General features: G+C 42.6%; 2 protein-coding genes across 5 annotated transcripts in view; both read right to left on the bottom strand.

The window, feature by feature from the left end:
• Nucleotides 1-466: 466 nt before the first annotated feature.
• Nucleotides 467-21,221, bottom strand: CD59 (CD59 molecule (CD59 blood group)). Of its 4 annotated transcripts, none has more exons than XM_036258340.1 (4): nt 21,113-21,221; nt 10,545-10,623; nt 7,309-7,410; nt 467-1,449 (listed from the first exon to the last, which is right to left on the bottom strand). In XM_036258340.1, exons 2-4 carry the CDS (start codon nt 10,609-10,611, stop codon nt 1,253-1,255), a joined length of 366 nt encoding a protein of 121 aa, XP_036114233.1. In that variant the 5' UTR covers nt 10,612-10,623; nt 21,113-21,221; the 3' UTR covers nt 467-1,252. The 4 variants fall into 4 exon arrangements, with proteins under 4 accessions (XP_036114233.1, XP_036114230.1, XP_036114231.1 ...); XM_036258337.1 differs by lacking the exon at nt 21,113-21,221 and adding an exon at nt 17,482-17,549; XM_036258338.1 differs by lacking the exon at nt 21,113-21,221 and adding an exon at nt 11,828-11,849.
• The window catches only part of FBXO3 (F-box protein 3), a 37,004-nt gene continuing 33,228 nt past the window's right edge, over nt 20,162-23,937 (bottom strand). The window contains exon 11 of the mRNA XM_036258336.1: nt 20,162-21,328. Within this exon, the coding sequence (XP_036114229.1) occupies nt 21,164-21,328 (165 nt within the window). The 3' untranslated portion in view covers nt 20,162-21,163. The remainder of the gene's footprint in view (nt 21,329-23,937) is intronic.

A 23,937-nucleotide genomic window follows, 5' to 3' on the forward strand; every position in this document is an offset into this window, starting at 1 on the left:
AGGCTTGATGTCAGCAGATGAAACATCCTTGCAGACCTGTTGATGCTCATGATGATATTTGACGGTCTCAAACTGCAACCCCAAAGGCTTTTCCCATTGCATTCATACAACAGAAACACACTTAAGGGTATTTCTACTCATAATATTTAAAATAAGCACATAATACTGTAAATCACATGTAGCACAGAATGTTCAAATATTTAGTCTTGGACTGTGTGTGACAAAGCAAAACTCCAGTGATAAAGGGAGGGGAATAGGTTTGTTTCTTTGCTTTTTTTTTTATCCTCACTCGAGGACATTCTTCAATTTTTTTGTTCAGATAGAGCAAGAGGGAAAGCAAGGAAAAAAGAGAGCGAGCGAGAGAGAAATATCAACATGAAGAAACACACTGAGTGGCTGCCACCCACATGACCCAATCAGGGCCGGGGACAAATTGCAACTGTGGTACATGCCCTTAGCGGGAACCGAACCCGGGTCTCTCTGGACCGCAGGCCAATGCTCTAACCGCTGAACCAAACCGGCCAGGGCAGGAGGGGAATAGTTTTAACACACCATTAATTTATGTGGTTAAGTTTTTCTAGAGAAAGACAGCAAAGCCCATACAAAATTTAGGGACAGAAGAAAATTCAGATTTCAGCCCCTAGTACCTCTCCAAAGACAGACCTGGTGTTTCTACACCCTGCTCCCTGGAAAACTTACCTCCTACTCTGCCAGATACCTTCTAGTTGAGAATATAACAGTCATCCCAATCACTCTGCATTTAAAATCTTGTTGCCCCTGACAGCCCACATCTGGAACACTCGTCATGCCTACGTGGCAACACAGGGGTCATAAAAGGAGAGGATGAAAGCATTCCCTGTGAGAGAGATTGTTGAAAAGAACACCTCTGCCCCATTCCCCCCCAAAAGCACTGATCATACTATTTAACTACATCCTAGGAGCATGAGGGGAAGTAAATGACGGTCGCAGACAATCTAGTCAAGCTGTCACTGCCATGAGCAGAGGAGGAAGCATGTAACCTAGCTCACATCATCTGTGCTTCACTCTTAAACGTCTTCCCTCAAGTGGGCCTTCTCGGCAAGTAGGACTGGTCTTCATGTTTCTGAGTCCCTCTCTCTTATCCCAGTTGCTCAAGCTAGTTTTAGTCTTTCCCAACAGGATCCAGTTAGAAGATATAAAGCTTTTGTGGCAGCAAAGGAAATAAGGAATACACAGAAATAGGGAATTTAGGAGAATCTCTCCTGGTATTGATTTAGATAAATTTCCAGAATGCTGTGAGCAGCTCAGTCACCAGGAGAATTGTGGTCCCTGTTATAACTGTCCCACCACTTTTGTTACACAGGTTCTTCTGGCAGCAGCGATACTCTAGAGTCTTCTCTCCTAAGTATTTTGAAAGGGTGAGGTAGTTGCAATCATCCATCTTCCAACACTGGTAGTATGTTCGTGTCTCTGTGGAAAAAAACATACACAAGGTAAGCAAACAAGTGGGTCAAGTTCTGTACCTGCCTTTGAACCCTCAAGTCTACTTCTTGGAACATACACTGTAGAAGTAGAGACATTCGGGCAAGAATGTGCATCCCAGTTGGGTTGTAAAGAGGAACAGTTAAGTAAATGATGATTCAGCTCTAAATGGAACTTTTCCATAAAATCAGTCTCTTCAGAGCCAGTAAGATTGTGTGTGGAGGGGAGGCAACAGGCAATCTAAGGATGTTTTAAGAGATTTACCAAAAATTTTAAACACATGCCCACACTGATCCAGCAATTCCACTTCTAGATTTTACTTTATGATATTACTTATAAAAAGGGTTAGGATATATGCCCCCAAACAGTCATTGCAATACTATCTGTAACAGCAATAAACTATAAAACCAGCCCAGTAATAAAAAATATGTTTGAAGAAATTATGGTAGAGTTCCACACAATGATATTCCATACAGATAACAATGACATAGGCTTGCAGGTGTTGGTGTGGAAGAGCCTGAGTTTAAAAAAAAAAAAGAATGCAGAAAAACAGATAAATTGGACTTCATCAAAATCAAAAACATTTGTGTTTCAAAGAACACTATCCAAAAAATACATAGCCCTGGCTGGTTTGGCTTAGTGGTTAGAGCATAGGCCCATGTATGGAAGGGTCTTGGGTTCAATTCCCAGTCAAGGGCATATACCTGGGTTGTAGGTTTGATACCTACAGGAGGCAACCAATCGATGTGTCTCTCTCACATTGATGTCTCTCTCTCTCTCTCTTCCCCTCCCTCCCTTCCACTCTATCTAAAAATCAATGGAAAAATATCCTCTGGTGAGGATTAACAAAACAAAAAATACAAAAAGGGGAGAAAATGTATGCAAATCATATATCTGACATAAGAGTCTGGTCATAATATATAAAATATAACTCAGCAATAAAAAGGCAAATAAACCAACTAAAATATGGGCAAAAAATGTGGATACTTCTCCAAAGAAGATATACAAATGGCCAATAAGTGCATAAAAAGATGCACAATATCATTAGTCAGTAGGAAAATATAAATCATAAGCACAATGAGAAATTCTGGTCAGAATAGTGGAATAGATAAATGCTTTGTTTGTCTCTTCCCATGACCACATCAAAATTACAACTAAATTATAGAACAAACACCCTGGACAACTATCTTTTTGAAAACTAGCTGAATGGAGCTCCTAGAACTAAGGATATAAAGAGGGAAATTCATAGCAAAACAGGCCTACCTCAGGAAGCAAGGAAAACCTCAAACAAACAATCTAACCCGACACCTACAGAAAATAGAAAAAGAAAAACAAGCAAAGCCCAAAGTGAGTAGAAGGAAGGAAATAATGAAGATCAGAGAGGAAATAAATAAAACAGAGTCTAAAAAACAATACAAAAGATCAATGAAACCAAGGGCTGGTTCTTTGATAAGATAAATAAGATGGATAAACCTTTAACCAGACTTATCAAGACAAGACTAGAATAAATAAAATCAGAAACAAAAGAAAAGCAACAGCTGACACCACAGAAATACAAAAGATTATAAGAAAATACTATAAACAATTATATGCCAACAAACTGGACAACATGGAAGAAATGAACAAATTCTTAGAAATATACAATCTTCCAATACTGAATCAAGAAGAAACATCTGTAACAAAAATAAATAAATTAAATAAAAAATAATATAAAAAAAAGAAAAAAAAAATTAGCAAACTAATTTCAGCAATACATTAAAAAGATCATACATCATGATCAAATGGCATTTGTTCCTGGGATGCAAGGTAGGTTTAATATCCACAAATAAATTAACATAATATACCACATAAACAAACTGAAGGGTAAAAATCATATGATCATATCAACAGATGATGAAAAAGCATTTCCAAAATCCAGCATTCATTTAAGATAAAAATTCTCAGCAAAGTGGAAATAGAAGGAACACACCTTAACATAATAAAAACCATATATGACAAACCCATGGCTAACATACTCAACAGGGAAAAACTAAAACATTTTCCTTAACACATGGAACAAGATAGGATGTCCATTTTTACCACTTCCATTCAACATAGTATTGGAAATCCTAGCCACAGTAATCAGACAAGAAAAAGAAATAAAAGATTTATGAATTCACCCAGCTGGTGTGGCTCAGTGGATTGAGCATTGTCTCATGGATTGAGAGGTCCCAGTTTGATTTCATTCCCAGTCAGGGCACATGCCCGGGTTGCAGGCTCAGTCCCCAGTAGAGGCATGTAGGAGGCAGCTGATGGATGTTTCTCTCTCACACTGATGTTTGTATTTCTCTCTCCCTTCCTCTCTCTCTAAAATATCAATAAAAACATATTTTCAAAAAAGATTTATGAATTGGAAAGGAAGACATAAAATCATCATTATTTGCAGATGACATGATACTACATGTAGAGAACCATAATGATTCCACCAAAAAACTACTAGAAATGATAAATGAATTCAGTAAAGTTGCTAGATATAAAATTAATATACAGAAATTGTTGCATTTTTAACTTTTTAAAAATAGGTTTTTATTAATTTTTTAGAGAGAGAGGAAGGGAGAGATAGAAACATCAATGTGAGATAGAAACATCCATAGGCTGCCTCCTGCACGCCCCCTACTGGGGATTGAGCCTGAAACCTGGGCATGTGTTCTGACTGGGAATCTAACCAGGACCTCTCAGTCCATAGGACAATGCTCAATCCACTGAGCCACACCAGCCAGGCTTGGTTGCATTTTTATCCACCAATAATGAACTATCAGGAAGAGAAATTAAGAAAACAACCCCATTTACAATTGCATAAAAAAAAAAGTTAACTACCCTAGTAATAAATTTAACCAGTAAGGTAAAAGACCTGTACTCAGAAAATTATAAGACACTGAAGAAAGAAACTGAAGATACAAATAAATGGAAGCAGATGCTGTGATCAAGGACAGGAAGATTTAAATCATTAAAATGTTCACACCATCCAAAGTAATCTATAGATTCAATGTAATCCCTATCAAAATACCAATAGCATTTTTCACAGAACTAGAACAAATAATTCTAAAATTTATATGGAACCACAAAAGACCTCAAATAGCCCCAGCAATCTTGAGAAAGTACAAATTGGCAGTTACAGAATCGTCACAGGGATGTAAAGTACAGCATGGGGAATACAGTCAATAATATTGTAATAACTATGTATGGTGTCAGGTGGGTGCGAGACTATGGGAGGATCACTTCATAAGCTATATAAATGTCTAACCACTAGGCTGTACACCTGAAAATAATATAATCTTGAATGTCAACTGTCATTGAAAAATAAAAATTTAATAAAAAACAATAAAAATCACTTCATACTTAGGATGGACATAACCAAGAAACTAAAAAATAACAAGTGTTGGCAAGGCAGTAGAGAAATTGGAACCCTCAAACATTGCTGATGGGAAAGCAAAATGGTGCAGATACACTGGAAAATTTATGACAGCTCCTCAAAATGTTAAAAATGAAGTTACCATATGATCTAGTAATTCCACTCCTAGTTATATATACCCAAGAAAATTGAAAACTGTTTACATAAAAGTTTGTACACAAATGTTCACAGCAGCATTATTCAAAATAGCTAAAAAAGTGTAAACAACCCAGATGTCCCAGATAGTAATGGATAAACAAACTGGTATATCCACACAATAAAACTTTTTATTCAGCCATAAAAAATAATGAAGTACTGATACATGCAACAACATGAGTGGATCTTAAAAACGTTATTTTCAGTGAAAGGGTTCACTGTTGAAAGAAGCCAGTTGAAAAAGACCACAATAATGTGTGAATCCATTTATATTAAATTCCCAGAATAGGCAAGCCCATGGAGAGAGAAAGTAGATTAGTAGCTGCCAAGGTATGTGGGAGGGAGGAATGGGCAATGATTGCTAATGGGTAAGGTGTTTCCTTTTGGGGTGATTAAAATGTTCTGGAATTAGAAAGTGGTGATAGTTGCACAAATGTGCACATACTAAAAAGCCACTGAACTGTATACTTTAAAATGTACATTTTCTGTTTTGTGAGGTATATCTTTTTTTTTTTTTTTTTTTTATCCTCACCCGAGGACATTTTTCCATTTTTTGTTCAGGTAGAGTGGGAGGGAGAGAGAGGAAGAGAGAGAGAGAGAAACATCGACGTGAAAGGGACACATCGAGTGGCTGCCACCCGCACGACCAACCAGGGCCGGGGACAAACTGCAACCGACGTACATGCCCTTAGCGGGAACCGAACCCGGGTCTCTCCAGACCGCAGGCCGACGCTCTAACCGCTGAGCCAAACCGGCCAGGGCGTGAGGTATATCTTAATAGAAAAAAGCCTAGATGCAGAACTGCATGTAGAATGTGACCCACTTGTGTAAATAAAGTGTATTATGAGGCTCAATGCATCAATTTTTCTGTAGAAGGGCTCCCAAGTAACTTAATAATGTTACTTTCACAAAAGACTAGTCTTCATTTACACATTTCTATATGGATTGAGATCATTGTTGTTTTTTTAATCTTCACCAAGGATACATTTTTTTTCCATTCATCTTCAGAGAGAGTGGGTGAGAGAGAGAGAGAGGTAGAGAGGAAGAGAGAGAGAAAGAAACATCGACGTGAGAGACACACATCGATTGGCTGCCACACCCACGACCCCAAACTGCAACCGAAGTACGTACCCTTGACCGGAATCGAATCCAAGACTCTTTGGTCCGAGGGCCAAACCCTGAGCCAAATCAGCCAGGGCTCAAAGGGCATTTTTATTTTTATCTCTTAGAGATGTGAGTCTGGGGGGAGAAGTTCCTTGTACATTACCTAGCTTGGAGACCCAGAAATAGCCATTACTCACTAGTACCATTTCCACACACATATTCAATGCAGCCAGAACGGAGGCCACACCTCTGCTGGTTTCTTTCCTGTCAACCATTTCCTAAATAATAGGATTTATGGAGGCAGAAAGTCTGGAGTCTCACCAATGTGGGAAACTCCGTTTTATAGGACTTGTCAATGTTAGCAGTCCCCCACCGGTGTCCCTGAGGGCCCTGCTCCCTGAGGCCACCAAACCTTGGTACTGGCTTTTGTCACACTCAGGAACACTCTTCCCCCTTCCCATTTCTGAGCGCTAGTAAACAGGCCTCTATCATAATGTTGTCTCCTTTCTTCCTCTTTGCTTCCCTCGCCCCCAGCTCAGACTCGGACCCACGGGAGGCTCGTAAGACTGGGAGGCAGCCAGCACCACTGTTAAGAGAATCACCATCGGAATAGATGGATTCCCACATTCAAATCCTGGCTTGGTTACTTGACCTTAGTCTGTTGTTTAATCTGAACCTCAGTTTCCTCATTCATCAAATGAGACTAAAATATTACCCCAAGTGGTAGGTGAGAAGCATTACATTTAAAATATATGAAAAGTTTAGCCCGGGCCGGTTTGGCTCAGCGGTTGGAGCGTCGGCCTGTGGTTCAGAGAGACCCGGGTTCGGTTCCCGCTAAGGGCATGTACCTCGGTTGCGGTTTGTCCCCGGCCCTGGTTGGTCGTGCGGGTGGCAGCCACTCGATGTGTCCCTTTCACGTTGATGTTTCTCTCTCTTCCTCTCTCTCCCTCCCACTCTATCTGAACAAAAAATGGGAAAGTGTCCTCAGGTGAGGATTAAAAAAAAAAAAAGTTTAGTGCTACATGTAGCTGATGCTATTAAATGGTAGCTAGTACTTGTTGAATACAAGTCTAATGAGGAGTAGAGTTGGCATAATTTTTCTTCCAGGCCCTCATCATCCCGTTACACTCAGGCGAGGGGAAAGGGGAGGCTCTTACCGGCTTTGACAAAGAGACAGGCATCAAAATTAGGTGTACAGTTTCTGGAGAGAGTACACTCTCCACCTGGGTTGAGACAGGTGTAGCACTGCAGGCCGTGACCTAGAGTCAGGGAGAAAACCCGTCAGAACCTGAAAGACCAGCACTGACTTGCCCACTGCCCATCCTCATGACTGTGAGGCAGAGGTCAGCATGCTTCCATTCCCACACAGACCTGCAGCAGATCGATTCCTCCCAGCCCCAACTGCAGTTCCAGCAGCACTTTTTAGACCCCGATGCAAGTGCAAAAGGACATTTCCATATTTGCAAATCCATGTAACGGTTCAATTAATCACTTCGACTGGAAGTGATTAATCTGCAATGTAATGCTATATTCAAAGGAAACACTATCAAGAGAATAAGCTAACAGAATTCTATAAATGCCTTCCGAGCAATGAATATGCTCTACGAAGTCATTTTCATGGATTAATACTCAATATTTGGCAGTAGCTATCTGTGTGAAAAGACATTTTCAAAGATGAAAGACATACAATCTCATTACAGATCAGTTTTAACAGATGAATACTCACAACCAACTGGATGAGAGGGAACACTAACTTTTGAGTCCCAAGTAAGCAAAATGTTCTTCCCCCCCCCCAAATTCCATTCTTCCCATTAGTAGATCTGTATTACAAACAATTGTACTCAATGATAACATTTCAAATTTTGTTACTTAAAATGCTGTAGAAATTTGTTTTCTCTCATTATTTACATAAAAGCCTACATAATATCCTTGATTTCGGCTCTTGGCTTGCAAAGCCTCAAATATTTGCTCTCTGGTCTCTACAGAAGAAGGTGCAACCACCTCTGGGGGATGGTGTCATGGCCACAGCTGCTCCCACCAAGGGGCTGACCCATCATCACCAGAAGCACACTCGGTCAAGGGGAGGATGGCAGCTGCACACCTTAAATTCAGGTAGGTGGGCAGCCAGGCATCAGCAGTGACACCGAACACAAGAGTCGGGGTACGTCAGACGTAAATCGCCTCTGGTTCTCTGATGTGAAAACCAGTTCTGCTCTCATTCGCGTCCTGAGGACTCATCTTTGCTAGCTAGACTTCGGGGTTTGCTGGATTATTTTTCCTTCTCTACTTTCTATCAACAGTGACAAGAAAAAGACATGTCATAGTTCACATATGTTGTGGGGGGGGCAGGGACGTAAGAGTTGCAAGGCAATTTGCCCGATTCATGTGGACGCGCCTTTTCCAAGTAGAGATGACCTCTTCCTGTCACGTGCCTCTGCCAGACAATGTGCATCTGCCATGCCTGGGGCAGGACTCCATCACCTCGCTCTGCCTCTTCTCCCCAATATCGGTGTTTGCCACGTGGCGGGGAGCCACAGCGAGAAGGGATAAGATGCAATTTTTCTATTATCCCCTCTGCTTCAGATGTGTGTACACATGGGGGAAAGCATGTAAGAGGGAGGTACTGTTCTAGCCTGGCTCTTCGTGAGGGCCACTCGGAAAGGCTGCCCATAACCGTGCATTTTCTCCTGGCTGGAGCTGCAGCTCATTTGGCTTCTTGACAAACCTTCAGGCAGAGGAACCCAAGCTCACGTCTGGAGCTTCGGGGGGGCAGAGACGTTCGGAACCAGCACATTTGTTCAGTGCTCACATATCTGGGCACCTGTGTGCGCAGCTCTCTCTCAGTCCTCACAGAGCTGGGGTAAGACATGGGCCCAGTGATCTCTATCGCCACTTTTCAAGAGAAAATGAAGACTAAGGTGTTAACAGACTTGTCCAAAGTCACATAGCTACTAAGTGGGAGAGCTGGGACTCAAACCCAGGCTGCCAGTTCTAAAACCCAAGCTTGGTTTAACCACATCAATCTTCTGATTGTCCTGAGTGGGGAAGAGAAGGAAACAGCACAAACTGGGGGGGTGGGGGGGAACCCGGGTCAGGGACAAGCGATAAGTCAGCGGTTGACTGTCTGATATTTTCACCACTAAGCCAGGGTAGAAGGATCTGCTCCATACACAGACTTCTGGAAATAGGGCACAATCTTATTATTCTAACTACAGAAAATACACCGGGTAGAAGAATTCAGATGGTAATATAGCGATGTAACATGAGTGAACCCCATTACAAGCTATTCCGGATAAAATTACCAGAGGTGGGGAGGGAGGGGAGTCATAATTTCTCTTTTTTCTCTGAAAGGGGAGCATATTCAAATGTGTCCTTGGACTGGTTTCTTCTTTGCTTCAGTTTCCTCAACCATATAAGGGATATAACAATACTAACCCCTCACGGGATGGCTGGGAGGATCAAATGAGATAGGGTTGGGCACAGTCCCTACTACATAATAGGCATTCAATATATGGTGGTCACTAAAGCTACCGTATGTAAGACATGCTCCAACATGGAAGATATCTTTTTCTTTTGCTCATTACATTGCTACTTCCTTCTCTGTCCCCCCTCCCAAAAACTGGTAGTACCAACGTAACAAAGGCAGAAAATGATACTTGATCCTTATGATGAAGCAAAGCAAATCACACGTGTTCCTAGTGTTATAGCGCTTAAGACTCAGAAATACACAGATACTTCCAGGAGCCAGGGAGGGGCGGCCTGGAGGTGAAGGGGTTAAGAGCATATGCCCTGGTACCACGCTCTCTGGGCTCAGATTCTGGCTATGCCACTTCTGTGGCATCGTTTACAAGTTATTTAATCTCTTTGGGCCCCAGTCTTGTCATTTGTAAAATGGCGATAAAAACAGTACCTATTCCATAGGGTTGACATGAGGATTAAATAAGTAAATACCTATGAAATGTTCAGAATAGTGATCAGCACACAGATGCTAAAAGCATTAGCTGCTACTGCTATTACTAAGATCCCCATCCTCATCACAGCACAGAAGCGTCAGAGCAGGACTGAGCTCAGCACTCTAAAGATAGTGTCCACTGGTGTCCCCGGCAGCTTGTAGTGAGAGGGGTGAAACTTAAGCTGCTGAGTGTATGCCCCACCCAAAAAAACAGTTCTGTAACCCAGAATAGCTGTAACTCAGGAAGGTGCTCCACCGAGGGCAAAGCTGTAACACAGGAGGAGTTATCACACAACCCGGGCCCGTAACACTGGAAGGCAAAGAACCAAAGCCAGGCTGAGGCCAGTGGCATCAGCTCAGTCTTCCTGAGGCCTCAGAAAAAGGAAGTGTATGGCCAAGGGGCCCAGGTGGTCCAGAACCACGTCCCTCCAGACCACTCACCTGTATTGTAGAGGACAGACAGGATGAGCAAGAGCCCAGGCAGGATGATCACTCCTTTGCTTCCCATTGTCTACAGAATCTGGAAGGAAGATATACAAAGAATTGTCATGAAGCAACAAATGACTGACCACTGACCAGTTATCTCAGAGACCAAGAACTAGAAGGCTGCCCTGGCCAGTTTGGCTCAGTGGTTAGAGCATCGGCCTGCGGTCCAGAGAGACCTGGGTTCAGTTCCCGCTAAGGGCGCGTACCTCGTTTGCAGTTTGTCCCCGGCCCTGGTTGGGTTGTGTGGGTGGCAGCCACTCGATGTGTTCCTTTCACGTCGATGTTTCTCTCTCTTTTCCTCTCTCTCCCTCCCACTCTATCTGAACAGAAAATGGAAAAATGTCCTCAGGTAAGGATAAAAAAAAAAGAACTAGAAGGCCTAGGGGGCTTCGGGAGACATCAGGAAGGAGCTACCAGGCCAAGAAGCACAGGAAATCTACCAGGCTGGAGTGCCATGAACCAAGGGGTGCTCTCAGGTGGGGCAGCACTTGGTTCCCCCACCTCCTGCTCTAAGACCTCAGCTTAATGAAGAAATGCTGTTGAGCCCTGGCTGGTGTTGCTCAGTGGTTAGAGCACCACTCCCCACCCACCCAGTCCCCCCACCAAAGGATTGAGGGTTCAATTTCCAGTCAAGGGCACATACCTGGGTTATAGGCTCAATCCTTGGCCCTTAGTCAGGGAGCATGCGGGAGGCAACCAATGTGTCTCTCTCACATGTTTCTTTCTCTCACATCAATACTTCTCTCTCTCTCTCTCTCTCTCTCCTCCTCCTCCAAAAAATCAATGGAAAAAATATCCTCAGGTGAGGATTAACAAATGAATGAATTAATTAATGTAATAAAATTAAAATTAATAAAAAGAAATGCTGTTGATCCTGGTGAGAGGGACAGCTATGGGGAGTCAGAGCACACAGGGCCACAGTCAGGACTACCCGGGCCCTGCCCTAGCTCTCACCTGTAATAGCCGCGGACCCTTTCTCCGAGCAGTGGGAATAGCACTGCTTTCCCCATAAAGCTTGTGCAGACAAATGAGACTATGAGGAAAGGACTTCATACAGGAGCCTGCTCCGCTGCAGTTCCGCCCAGTGCTGTGGGCTGAGCCGGAGCCCAGTGTAGGCCCCTTTTGCAGGCCACGCCAAGGGCATCCAACCAAACGAGTGACTCTGGAGAGCACCAACATGCACTCAGCGGCAGAACAGGAGGCAACGGCTCAGCATGCTGGGAACCCTGGCTCCCCACCTTAGCGAGTATGATGGGGACACCTCCTGGTTCACTCTCGGGAAGTAAAAGAGGTTCTAGGTAACTGATGACGCATTGCATTCAAGCCTGGAAGTGTAGCTGTGGGCATCAGGGGAGGGCTGAAATGCCTCAGACCCTCCTCTCGTCTGCTAAAGAAATCAAGACACAGGGAGATTTCTAATTGCTGTGGATGGAAAGGGGGCCACATACTAAACCTGACAAGCTCAGGGGAGGCCTGCATGGCGGGCCTTACAAACTCAGAGACCTAACATAATCACACAGGATGACCTGAACATAAAACTTCCTAACCTAAAGCAGGTCATGGCAGGTAGTCATGTCCTAGGCCTGCAGCTTCCTTGACAAAGGTCAATCCTTACCTTAAGGGAGCCCGTCTTGTTTTTTTTGTTTGTTTGTTTTGTTTTTGTTTTTTGTTTTTAATCCTCACCCAAGGACATTTTTGCATTTATTCTCAGACAGAACGGGAGGGAGAGAGGAAGGAAGAGAGAGAGAGAGAGAGAGAGAAACATCGACATGAGAGAGACACATCAAGTGGTCGCTACCCACACGACCCCAACCAGAGCTGGGGACAAACTGCAACCAAGGTATGTGCCCTTAGTGGGAACCAAATCCGGGACTCTCTGGTTCATGGGCCGATGCTCTAACTGCTGAGCCAAACCGGCCAGGGCTGTTTTTTTTTTTGTTGTTTTTTTTTAACAAACATAGGAATAGATGTTGAAATTTGCATGAATTTTTTTATTTATTTTTATCCTCACCTGAGGATATTTTTCTATTTATCATCAGATAGAGTGGGAGGAAGGGAGAGAGTGAGAGAGGAGAGAGAGAAACATTGATGTGAGAGAGACACATCGACTGGCTGCCTCCCACACACCACTGACCAGGGCCAGGACAAACCGAAACCGCCAATATAAGCCCTTGATCGAAATCAAACCCGTGACTCACTGCTCTGTGAGCCAATGCACTAACCGCTGAGCAAAACCAGCCAGGACCCATCTTGTTTTTTTGCATCTAAGATAAAGTACCCTTGGAATCTCAGAGTAGCCCTCTTTTCCAGTTCCCTCAGGGCACATCCACCACACCAGAGCATGAGCCCACAGAACCATTCCTCATTATCTTGTTCCCCTGAATACTATCTCTATGTGCTGTAAATGTTAACTACTAATTATCCCGTACGCACCAATGTAAAAGAAGTATGTGTCTCTGTTTTACTTTTTATCCAATCTCAGAGATTTCCCGGTTTTGCTTTCTTCTGCCTCCCTAATTTACCACCAATAGATCCCATATAATCCCACTTACATCTCCTCCTTTGATTCTAGCGTATAAAATAAACTGTAAAATTGCCATTCTCTGGAGCATTTTCTCAACCCATTGAGATTTTGCTTCCTAGCAATTGTTATTAGTTTGGCTCAAATAAACTCATAAAAATTCTCTCGAGGTTGGTTGTTTCTTCTATCATGTCTAAAGTATGCAGAGCAGATTTAGGAAACTCCCAACCCCACCCTTACTTCCCTGAGCCTATCCTTTTTCTTTTCTCTCTCTCTTTTTTTTTAGATATTTTGTTCAGATAGAGTGGGAGGGAGAGAGAGAGAGAGAAACATCGACATGAAAGGGACACATCAAGTGGCTGCCACCCTCACGACTCAACCAGGGCCGGGGACAAACTGCAACCGAGGTACATGCCCTTAGCGGGAACCCCTAAGCCTATCCTGAAATAAAGAGGCAACAGCCCCTCTACACCAGGGAGGCTCCACATTCTCTTCTCCTAAATCCCACAGGCCAGAACTTGGCCGGGCGGACAGATGGGGCTCTTCCTGGGTGAGGCTCCATCTCCTCTAGATTAGGAATGTCATCTCTCACATCTTCAGAGGTCATCTGCTGCTCAGGAATTGGCTGAAGGCCAGGAAAAGGTTGAAACTCAGAAAGGGCAGAGTCCGATCAAATAATTGGGGGCCTCTTCTCCTTATAAGAACCCTCGTGACTACTCTGGGCCCACTCTCACTGAATGCCAGACAGTAGGCAAGCCCACCTTTCTGCATCAACTTCCATTTCGTTAGCGTGTATTATGGCCAGTTGTTTGCTAGGTGATAGTGACAAGTTACCTGTATTTAGTCCTCCATACAATGCTGCAACTTTAATCTCTGCCTCCATTTATAAGAAAAGGAAAGTGAGGGCTGAGGAGCGGAGCTAATTTACACAACTGGAGAAGGTAGAATAAATCATCTCTCTCTTTCCCAAAGATGAATATAGGCAACTTTATATACCAAGTAACTGTATTTAATTGGAAGAGAAAGGCAGAAGTCTCAGAGAGATGTAAAAACAGAAAGGGGATAAAATTCAGAGCGAGATGGACTTCACCTACTACCGCTGATTTTTAAGAAGCAGGGTGTCAAAGTTGAGTTAAACAGGTGGCCTGTAGAAGCTAAGAACTGTCCTCACATAACACTCATCCAGGAAATGGGACTTCAGTCCTCCAACCACAAGGACTGTAATTGTGCTAATGACCCAAAAGAGGAAGGAAACAGATTCTCCCATAGAGCCTCCAGAAAGCCCTGCCGACACCTTGATTTGAATCTGGTGAGGCCGAGTCAAACTTCTGAGTTAGGGAACTCTTAAGAGTAATACTTTCGTGTTGTGCTAAACTGCTAAATTTGTGGTGACTTGTTTCAGCACCAGTAGATAACTAACACACCAATCTCAGAACATGGTACATGGTAGAGCCACATTTAAAACCAGCTGTGAGGTCTTCACCATAGGTAAAGTCTCTGGTGGGGAGACTTCTTGTGAATTCACCTTCTGAAATCAATTTGCTAAGCTGAGACCACCAGAGAAGAGATTTTACATTGGAAGATTCATAGATGCACAAGCATATAGTTACTGTTCCTGGGAGTCTGGGGCCTGAAAGGCTGATAAACATTAAGGCTACAAACGTCTTCAAAGATAAAACCCAAGTCCTTATTTTATAGGAAATTAATGGAGGCCCCAGGGGATGATGTTACCTGTCCCAAGGCAACCAGGTTAGTTGTAAAGCCACACTGGGTGGGTCACACTTCTATTCACCGGGGTCTGGTAACTCACAAATAAATAGGTTAACATAACCTGGTAACAAGCAGTGTCAAGGGCTTGGAGGTTTGCTTCATCAGCAGGGGAAAACAAACAGAAAGAGCCACATCATAATGAACAGCCCCTCCCACCTTGAGGTTTCACCACAGGAGTCAAAAACACCCCAGACCTCCCTAAACTACACCATCCTGCAGCTTCCCTTAGAAGGGCCCTATCTGAAATGCGTTCCAGGATTCCAAGTCCCTAGCTTTCCAGAGCACTTATCATAGAGAGTCTATCATGGCCCTGCTCTTGGAGATTATAACTGCAGAGCTAACTGTTTAATGAAGCTATTTCACAGAGCCAACCACTTAAAGATATTTCACAAAGATATGGGGCATAAGCAAAAACAAAAACAAAAAAATGCTTCTTTAGAAAACCTCAAGCACTTCTGGGCTTGAGTTTATTTGTGGCAGTCTGGCTGAAGTTCTTCAAGAGCTGGCCCAGAATTTTTAATGCTTGTTCTTGGAGCTATCAAAGATGAATTGCTTTAGAAACCCACTCTCCACACCCTAAAATCCATTTTATTTGGGCTTTTAAGCTTCCAAGCCACTCAGCCTAATGGGATATTTTCTTACGGGAAAGTTCAGCAGTCTCCTGTTTCTACTTTGAAATACAGAAGCTACAACTCTCAAGCATGTTTGGTCCACAGTAAGGCAACTTCCTATCTACTCTGGGGTCATAAATTTCCCAACATTTTGGGAAACGTTGCCACCTCCCTCGGTTAACATTCTGAGCCCTGTGTGCCTGCCCTGGAGAACTGGGAGTAAACTGTCCCCAGAGGGGAACAAAAGGAGGTGGTTCACAAGGGTACCCGAAATATTAACAACCACCATATATCAGGTGCCAAACTGAGCCCTTTCCATGAATTATCTCACTTAGTCCTTATGACACCTAACAAAGTAAGCTCTATGGTTTTACTAATAAAATGACAGTAAGTAGTTCATTCAGATTATCCAACCAGTAAACAGCAGGGCTAGATAAACCTAACACCAGGGCCCAGTGTGAGCTTGCCATGGGCACAAGTTTTGAAATACATTTTTTTTTTATCCTCACCCGAGGACATTTTTGCATTTATCTTCAGACGAGAGGGAGGGAAAGAGGGAAGAGAGTGAGAGAAACATCGACTGGTTACCACCCACACAATCCCAACTGGGTGGGGGACAAACTGCAACCAAGGTATGTGACCTTAGTGGGAACTGAACCCAGACTCTCTGGTCTTAGGGCCCACGCTCCAACCGCTGAGCCAAACCGGCCAGGGCTAAAATACATTTTAATATAAGTTTAAAAAAACAAACAAATGGGGAAATTATAAGTCTTGGAGTTTCTTTTCCTTTTCTTTCTTTTTTTTTTGGATATCAAATCAAAGGACACTATAAACTTTCCACTTCCTGGGTTTTAACCTGGCCTGGAAGCTCAGTTGGTTAGAGTGTTGTCCCCATATGTCAAGGTTGCGGTTGATCCCCATTCAGGGCACATACAAGAAATCAACCAATGAATGCAAGGATAAAGTGGAACAGCAAATCGATGTTTCACTCTCTCTCTGTAAGAATCAATTTAAAATTTTTCTTAAAGGTCTTAATCTAGCCCTAGCTCTGGCCGTGGGTATTTCCTGGACCTGGGCCAGGAGCCTGAGTCCTCTGGCTGCAGCGGCTGCCCAGCTCCCTGACCAGGGTACTCGGCCGGCCCGGCCGCAGTGCGGTGACCAGCAGGACCCTGGGGCCTGCGCTTGCTCCTGGAACCTGGGGCGCGGAGGAAACATTTATTTCCTGACAAAGGTTCACCTGCGTCCGATAGGAAAAAAGGAGTATGTGAGCTGGTACATTTGCAGGATTCCTGAAGAGCTTGCTTCTCTTTAAACAACCATTCAAATCACTAACATTTCTTTAAAAGTCGCCGTCAGACTCTATTAAGAGCGCAGCCCGAGCCGCTAAAGAAAACAAAACCTCCATCTGTTCATCGTGACAACAGTTGAAAAAGAAAAGAAAACCTCACACCAAACTTGGACTTAAAATGTCTTACTTTCAGCCCTACCCTGTTTATCAGAGTTCAAAACTGAAATCTCTACGTTAAGAGCAGAATGTCCGTGACCATTTTGGGGGTGGCGTTAACCTCCTTTCAGGGCGCAATTTCTTTTCCTTAAATTGCAAGGGCTTCCCTTCCGCGGTCAGGGAGCAGGGAAATATTCCCCAGGGAATGGAGGTGTTTCGGAGAGTGCCCGCTCTCCCCGCAGTTCTGCCGGGCTCTCTTGGGAGCTTAAAGCGTGCGACCGGGGCCTCCGGTGCGGGGAAGCGCTGGCCCCGGGAGACACCCCGCCCCGGGGCTCGGGGGGAAGCTGGGGCCGACCCCAGCCCGCGGAGGCCGGCGCAAGGGGCTTGAGCTGGGGACGACGTCTGCACCGCCTACTGGGGGTGGGAGAGGAGGTGGGGGTGGGGATGGGGGGCGGTCCGGGCCTTGCTGTCCAGGGGCGCACGCGCTTGCCGAGGTCAGCAGCGCCGCAGGCTGGCAGCAGCGTTCGGCCCGCCGCCTGGCCTTACCTCCACGCGGACCCACTATCCTGCTTCCAGCTCCGCGCACTGTGCGGACCCGACGCCTTTATAGCGCTGGGCTCGGGAGGACACAGCCTCCTCCCGCTGGCCCCACCCCGCCCGGGCTCCGGCCCCGCCCTGCGCGCCCCGGCCGGGGAGCAGTACAAAGCAGCGCAGGCACCGGCCCCTGACGGTCACCGCTCCGGACTTGAGTGCCCAGGTCAGGGAGCTGGGCAGCCACTGCGCGCCAGGGGCTCAGGCTCCTGGCCCAGGTTCAGGAAAGACCTATGGCCAGGGCTAGATTAAGATGAAAATCTGTTAAAAGCTTACATTGGCGGATCTGGGACCAGAACCACCATTTAAAACGTTATTTTTACGTGAAAATGTAATTTGAAGTCTCCGTTTATCACTTGGAAAGTGTCACACCCACTGCAGAACTGGCTCTAAGAGCGCCATGGGAAGGGAGAGTGGAGAACAAAAGGCCAATATATTGTACAAGTCTTTCTCCCAGGAGATTGACTGAGACAGTCTCTGAGGATCAGGGTAAGAAAATATTGCATCTCATGACTGCTTATGCCGAATCATAAGGAGAAGAAAGCCCGAGATAACATTCAAATAGGGCTAATCATAATTGATCGTGACATGTTCCTTCTACCATGATCCTCTGACGGCTTAGGGATGTTAGGAAATGAGTTACATTTGGTGCCAGTTTAATCAACTCAACATGTATTTCCAGTGATAGCTTGTTTACAAAGCTCTTTCAGATGCATTATCTTATATGCATCCTATCAGCTGTTGCTTCCAGTTCCTTGACCTTTCAGTCTGAAATTCTTTCCCACTCATAATCTGTATTTCCAGGGTGGGACTGAGAATCATTGTTATTTGTGCATCCACTTTGTTCTTCCTTAGAGATAGATGTTTGCAGGTGATTTGCAAATATTTATTCTCCAGTCCTGACCACTCTTTTGATCTTCATCCTCATAGCCAACTGATTGCTGGACATCTCTACCTACGTGTCCCAGACATCTGAACTCAAAATGTGTCCAAATCTAAACTCATTTCCAATGTTCCATTATTCTCCCACCCCCACCCCCCACCCCCTATAAATGAAACCAGAAACTCGGGAATCAACTTTGATTTCTCCTACTCCCTCACATCTAATCAACTCCCACCTACTCCATCATTTAGTTGTCTGAATTTCATAGCCTCTTCACTACTGCTACTGCCCTAAGTCAGGCCTGCAGCATGTCTTACTTGGGCCATTACAAGTCCTTCATACTATGTCTGCTTACTGTCTATGTTAATTCCTGCATCCCTCACCCCTTCTCTATCTATCCTGCTGGGAGACCTGGCTGCTTTACCTCTCCAGTCCTATGTTTGATTTTTTACTTTCATTTTTTTCTTTCATTATCTTACCTGGAGCACATGACTGCAGCTTTCATTGTGCAACCATGAGGTGACCTTTAAGATTAGTTTTGTGATAGAGATGGCAGAACAGAAAAATGGAAGGACTCTGAAATGTCGACACTATTGGGCCACCATATCAGCCCTGAACTGTTACCTCTGACTTCTCACAAGAGGAGAAGCCCCCTAAGCTGTTTAGGCTATTTAGGTATCTGTTTCATCTTGATACTTCAAGCACTAGACAAATGGATGGGTGGTCTCAAGGGAACTCAGAGCCGGAAATGGCCTTCATCAAGTCTGACCGTTAGCTCCCTTTTATGCATGAAGACACATTTTTGCCAGTAAAATAAAATTTTGCCAGCTTGTTATTAATACCTTAGTATGAACTAGAGGTCATTCTTTTGATCAGATAAGCAAGCCTAAATAAAGCATTCTGAGAAGCAAGAATTGGTGGAGTTGCAGGGGACACTTGGGATATCATGAGTACTCTGGGAGCCGAGAGAAAGGAGAGGTCATCTAGAAAGGAGAAATATGTAAATGGCAAGGGATCTGGGGGCCAGCTTTAACTTCTAACATTAACTAGTTTTAAATTACTGCTTTATTGGGAAAGTTTAAAAATTACCATATGATCTCACTTATATGTGGAATCTAAAGAACAAAATAAACTGACAAAATAGAAACAGAGGCATGGATACATGGAACAGACCGACAGCTGTCAGAGGGGTGGTCCGGGGCTGGGTGAAAGAAGGTGAAGGGATTAACCAAAGAACATGTACGCATCACCCATAGACACAGACAACAGTGTGGTGGTGGCCAGAGGGAATGGGGCGGGGGGCAACTGGGGGGCGGTGGGCAAAGGGGGGAAAATGTGGACATCTGTAATAGTGTCAACAATAAAAGTAAAATTTTTAAAAATCAGTGGGTTGATTAAAAAGAATAGGTATAATAGAAAGATTTAGTAACCTGATAATATTCTATTTTAAAAAATAAGTAGGAAAAACTGTTTACTCCATCTCAGAACATTTTGACATGTGCCCATATGAAAGGGTAAGTTTGACTTCACGGTCTCTGACGGCAGCTGCTTCACCCTGTATACACACCTCCCTCTTCTTAGTTTTCCCTGCAGAAGAACTGTTCTTGGGGGAAATGGAAAAGGGTGTAGGCAAAGCCAGGAAGTGACTGTGAATGGGCCTCTAGCAACGGGCATCTGGCTCCTCTTCCATCTTAATAACAAAAGCTTATTAATATTAGTTTATGAGTAATAGGCAATTATACAAAATACAGCATCAGAACCAAATTTTGTTTTTAAAATGTGAGTTTTTGACACTTGGATTTCATTCCAAACTCTCAGTTATATAATTACAAACAAACAAACAAACAAAAATCCATGTTTCAGGAAAACATACTTAATCTTAACATAAAATTCATGTCACTTACCACAAAGTTAGACAGTCAAGTGTATAAAGGAGAAACAAAACAGAAGCAGTATTTACAAACTTAGACTACAGGAGACATTGTGAAGAATTTTTTGTTAATAAACAACACAATACATACTGTACACGCGACATTTCAAAAGTGATGCATCTGTGAACAATACCATAAAAGCTATCACGTTGATGACTTTAAATTCAATTCAAGGTTGTCGTGGTGAAGATTTAAATTAAAGGTTGGGAGAGTTGAAGACTAAATTCAAAGTCAAGGTCATAGTGATAAAGACTTTAAATTCAAGGTTATAGTAATAAAACTTTTAAATTCAAGGATAGATTGTCTAAGAAATGACAAAACAACTAGCATTCAAGGTATTTAGTCAATTAGTTCCCTGTGAGTACAAAATATATAGGAATCACTAAATGGATTAGCCTAATTACAAAGTATGTTCATTTCTAAATAACTCACAATTCAAGAAATCTTTTCACAGAGTTTTTCAGTCACAGTTTCTATCCTTGGGTAGGTATTTCTGCTATATTTTAAATCTTCAAAACAATTCCTTCCCACTTCCATAGTTTTATAAGTATAAAATATTTTTAAACAGAGAGATGTCCATTCCTTAGCTAGATAACTATTCCTTCAACTGACTTCTAGAAATAAAATAAAAAAAGATTTCCTCCTCTATCTCAAAGACACAAAATAAACCCAAACCATCCAATTCCTAATGAAGAGTTGCATAGAACCCAGGGCCTGGAACAATTTTATGCTAGTTTTCTTGCTATATGCTGAGAACAATTTAGTTATTTACATTATTGAGACAGGCTGGATTCATCCTGGTGCTTCCATTCGTAGAGGTTTGCTAAAAAAGGCGGGAGTAGCGGCGTCTGCGAATGGGAACATCGAAGAGTCTCCTGGGCCTCGCTTCGTCATCTTCATCAGAGTCATCCATATCTGCCGAATCATCGTCATCTTCCTCCTCTTCTTCTGCCTCTTCCATCTCTTCATACTCATCAGGACCCAATTCCTTGAAAGAGAAAACAGTCTTTTGATAAGAACTTCCATCAGTTTTTTATACTTATTTAATGCAAATTCTTATTTATCTAGAATCTAAACAACCAGACATATAAAATATGAATCTTTATAGACTTGAATAGAACAATTTCATAATGGACACGCTGATACAAGATTCCAGAGTGTATATTCTATTACATGTTTAAAAATGCTCAATGTGGTTTTCATGATAAGTATATCTCATTAATACAGCACTTATTTTTTACATGGTAGTTGTTAATTCATATGTAGCAAACAGACCACTCCTAACAACTCAAGATAACATTTTACTGAATTTTTCATATCAGTGTATTAAGTAACAATTCCTTTTTAATCTATATGCTTACAGAAAAGATATGAAAATATTAACAAGGTATGACCTCTACTGGTGATTTTTATGTACTGTCAACAAGAGGTCTGATTTCTATTGAGTTCCGACTATAAAGACACATTATTTCAATTCAACCACCAGTGGCCTCTACTTTTAAATTAACTTGTCGAAGGCTCTCAGAATAGGGCAGTGGTGAAGATGAATATGCAATATCTGAACATCACCTGGAAACTTCCTAAGCAGGGCCTCTAATCAAGTCTTGACTTGTTCTGCTGTCAACTCTCACACATTTGGAGATCCAGTGAGAGGCCATTATATTGGACAGAATTCGGAACAGCAAAGAGATCCCAGTAGGTAATGTGGGAAATGGTGGGAAACTTGGAATGTGTTGCAGCAAAATTCCTTCCACCAAGGCTTTTATGGCATTTCATGACTCAGCTCCCTTCTGATCTGCTCTCCAACCACTGTCCCCTGCTCCCTGCCCTCCAGCACACTGGCCTCCTTGCCGTTCTTCAGACGTACCAGGCACATTAGTGGGTCAGGACTTCTGCACTTGATGTTCTTTTGCTTGGAACATCCTTCTCCCATACATCCAAGGGTTCTTTCTTCTTTCAAGTCTCAACTCAAACGTTACTGAGGCCTTTCTTGACGCACCTTTATATTATACAACTCAACAGGAAATTCCTTATCCCCTTTACTGATTTTTCGACAGAGCACATATTACTACTTGACCTAAGTACATGGTGTTTATTTGCTACACTTTGTCTCTTCTAACTAGAATGCAAATTCCATGGCAGAGATTTTAATTGTATTGTTCACTGCATTTTCCCCAGCACCTAGTAGGTACTCAAAAAATATGTTGAGTGGGCAAATTAATTGATATGGGAAAAAGGTATTGTTCTTTAGAATTTGTCAAGAATTGTCATTGGGATTATAACACAAACAATAATAATCAGATTAAATATACACAAATATGATATAAGATATCCCATTATTTTTATCTCTGTGTATTTTTTTTAAATCTAGGGAATGAAGACTTTGAAATTCAATAGCAGGTCCAAAAGGGCAAGGGGGATAAGAAAATTCTAAAACATTAAATCCAGGTAGAATGATTGTTAATTATCTTAAAGAAGAAAACAACAGAAACACTGTTAAAGCAATGTGGCTAAGGAGGAAGACTGCTGGTGATCACAGATAAAATGTATATACACAACAGCAGATGGGAGGAGGAACGCACAGACAGGAATGGAAGTAAGTCAGCAGTAGGCACCTCTAAAGTGTCTAAAAACAAACAACAAACTACCTAGACCAAGAAAAGGCTTAAGACCAACCAAAAGTATATTTTAAAGTGTCATTCAGAGGGAAAAGCTAAAGAAAGGATTAAGCCTCTTAATCATATTGCTAGCGGACACAAAAGGAGAACAATTCAATTTCCATATCAAGAAAACTAATATTTGCCCTGGCTGGTGTGGATCAGTTGGTCGGGCGTCATCCTGTGAACCAAAAGGCTGCTGGTTCAATTCCCAGTCAGGGCACATGCCCAGGTTCTGAGCTCAATCCCTGGTAGGGGGGGCTTGCAGGAGGCAGCCAATCCATGTTTTGCTCTCATATCAATGTTTCACTCTCTTTCACTCTCTCTCTCTCTCCCCCTCTCCCTTCCTCTCCCTCTAACATAATCAAAAAACACTTTTAAAAAAGAAAACTAATATTTAAACAGGAAAGGTAAACACAAGTACAATACAATACAAATACACCCCCACTGCCTCTTCATGTTGATTAGAAATAAGTCCAGAATTCTCACTTATTTTTATTGATTTCTCATCACTGAAAGAGAAAAAACATTTTCCACAAGGCAGGTCAAGATTTTATACTATTATCTGTGGTTGGGAAGACACTAAACTCTAAATAAGTAAGAACATAGTTAAGAGAGAGTTGAACATGTAATGAGTTTATTATTGTAATTATAAATTATAAATTTAAAAATTTTAAACTTTAAAAAAGGAATAAGTAAATATTATAAAACTTCTCAGTTTTAATTTCTAACATGATAAATATCAATATAACCCACATAAGCAAGAGTTCTTTGGAGTCCTCATAACTTTCTTTTAATTATAGTTGACATACAATATTATATTAGCTTCAGGTATACAACAATGTGATTAGACATATATATTTACATTATAAAGTGATCACCACAATAAGTCTAGTAACCATTTGTCACCATACATAGTTATTACAACATTATTGACTAT

The sequence above is a fragment of the Molossus molossus genome, unplaced genomic scaffold (genome assembly GCF_014108415.1).
Source record: "Molossus molossus isolate mMolMol1 unplaced genomic scaffold, mMolMol1.p scaffold_m16_p_13, whole genome shotgun sequence".
Taxonomy (NCBI): Eukaryota; Metazoa; Chordata; class Mammalia; order Chiroptera; family Molossidae; genus Molossus; species Molossus molossus.

What these genes read in the sequence shown, in the direction of transcription:
- CD59 (XM_036258340.1), bottom strand. Translation starts at nt 10,611, where the DNA reads ATGGGAAGCAAAGGAGTGATCATCCTGCCTGGGCTCTTGCTCATCCTG. An exon ending in GTCTGTCCTCTACAATACAG is followed by an intron (nt 7,411 to 10,544) that starts GTGAGTGGTCTG and finishes CCCTGACTCTAG; the next exon opens with GTCACGGCCTGCAGTGCTAC. An exon ending in CTGTCTCTTTGTCAAAGCCG is followed by an intron (nt 1,450 to 7,308) that starts GTAAGAGCCTCC and finishes TTTTTTCCACAG; the next exon opens with AGACACGAACATACTACCAG.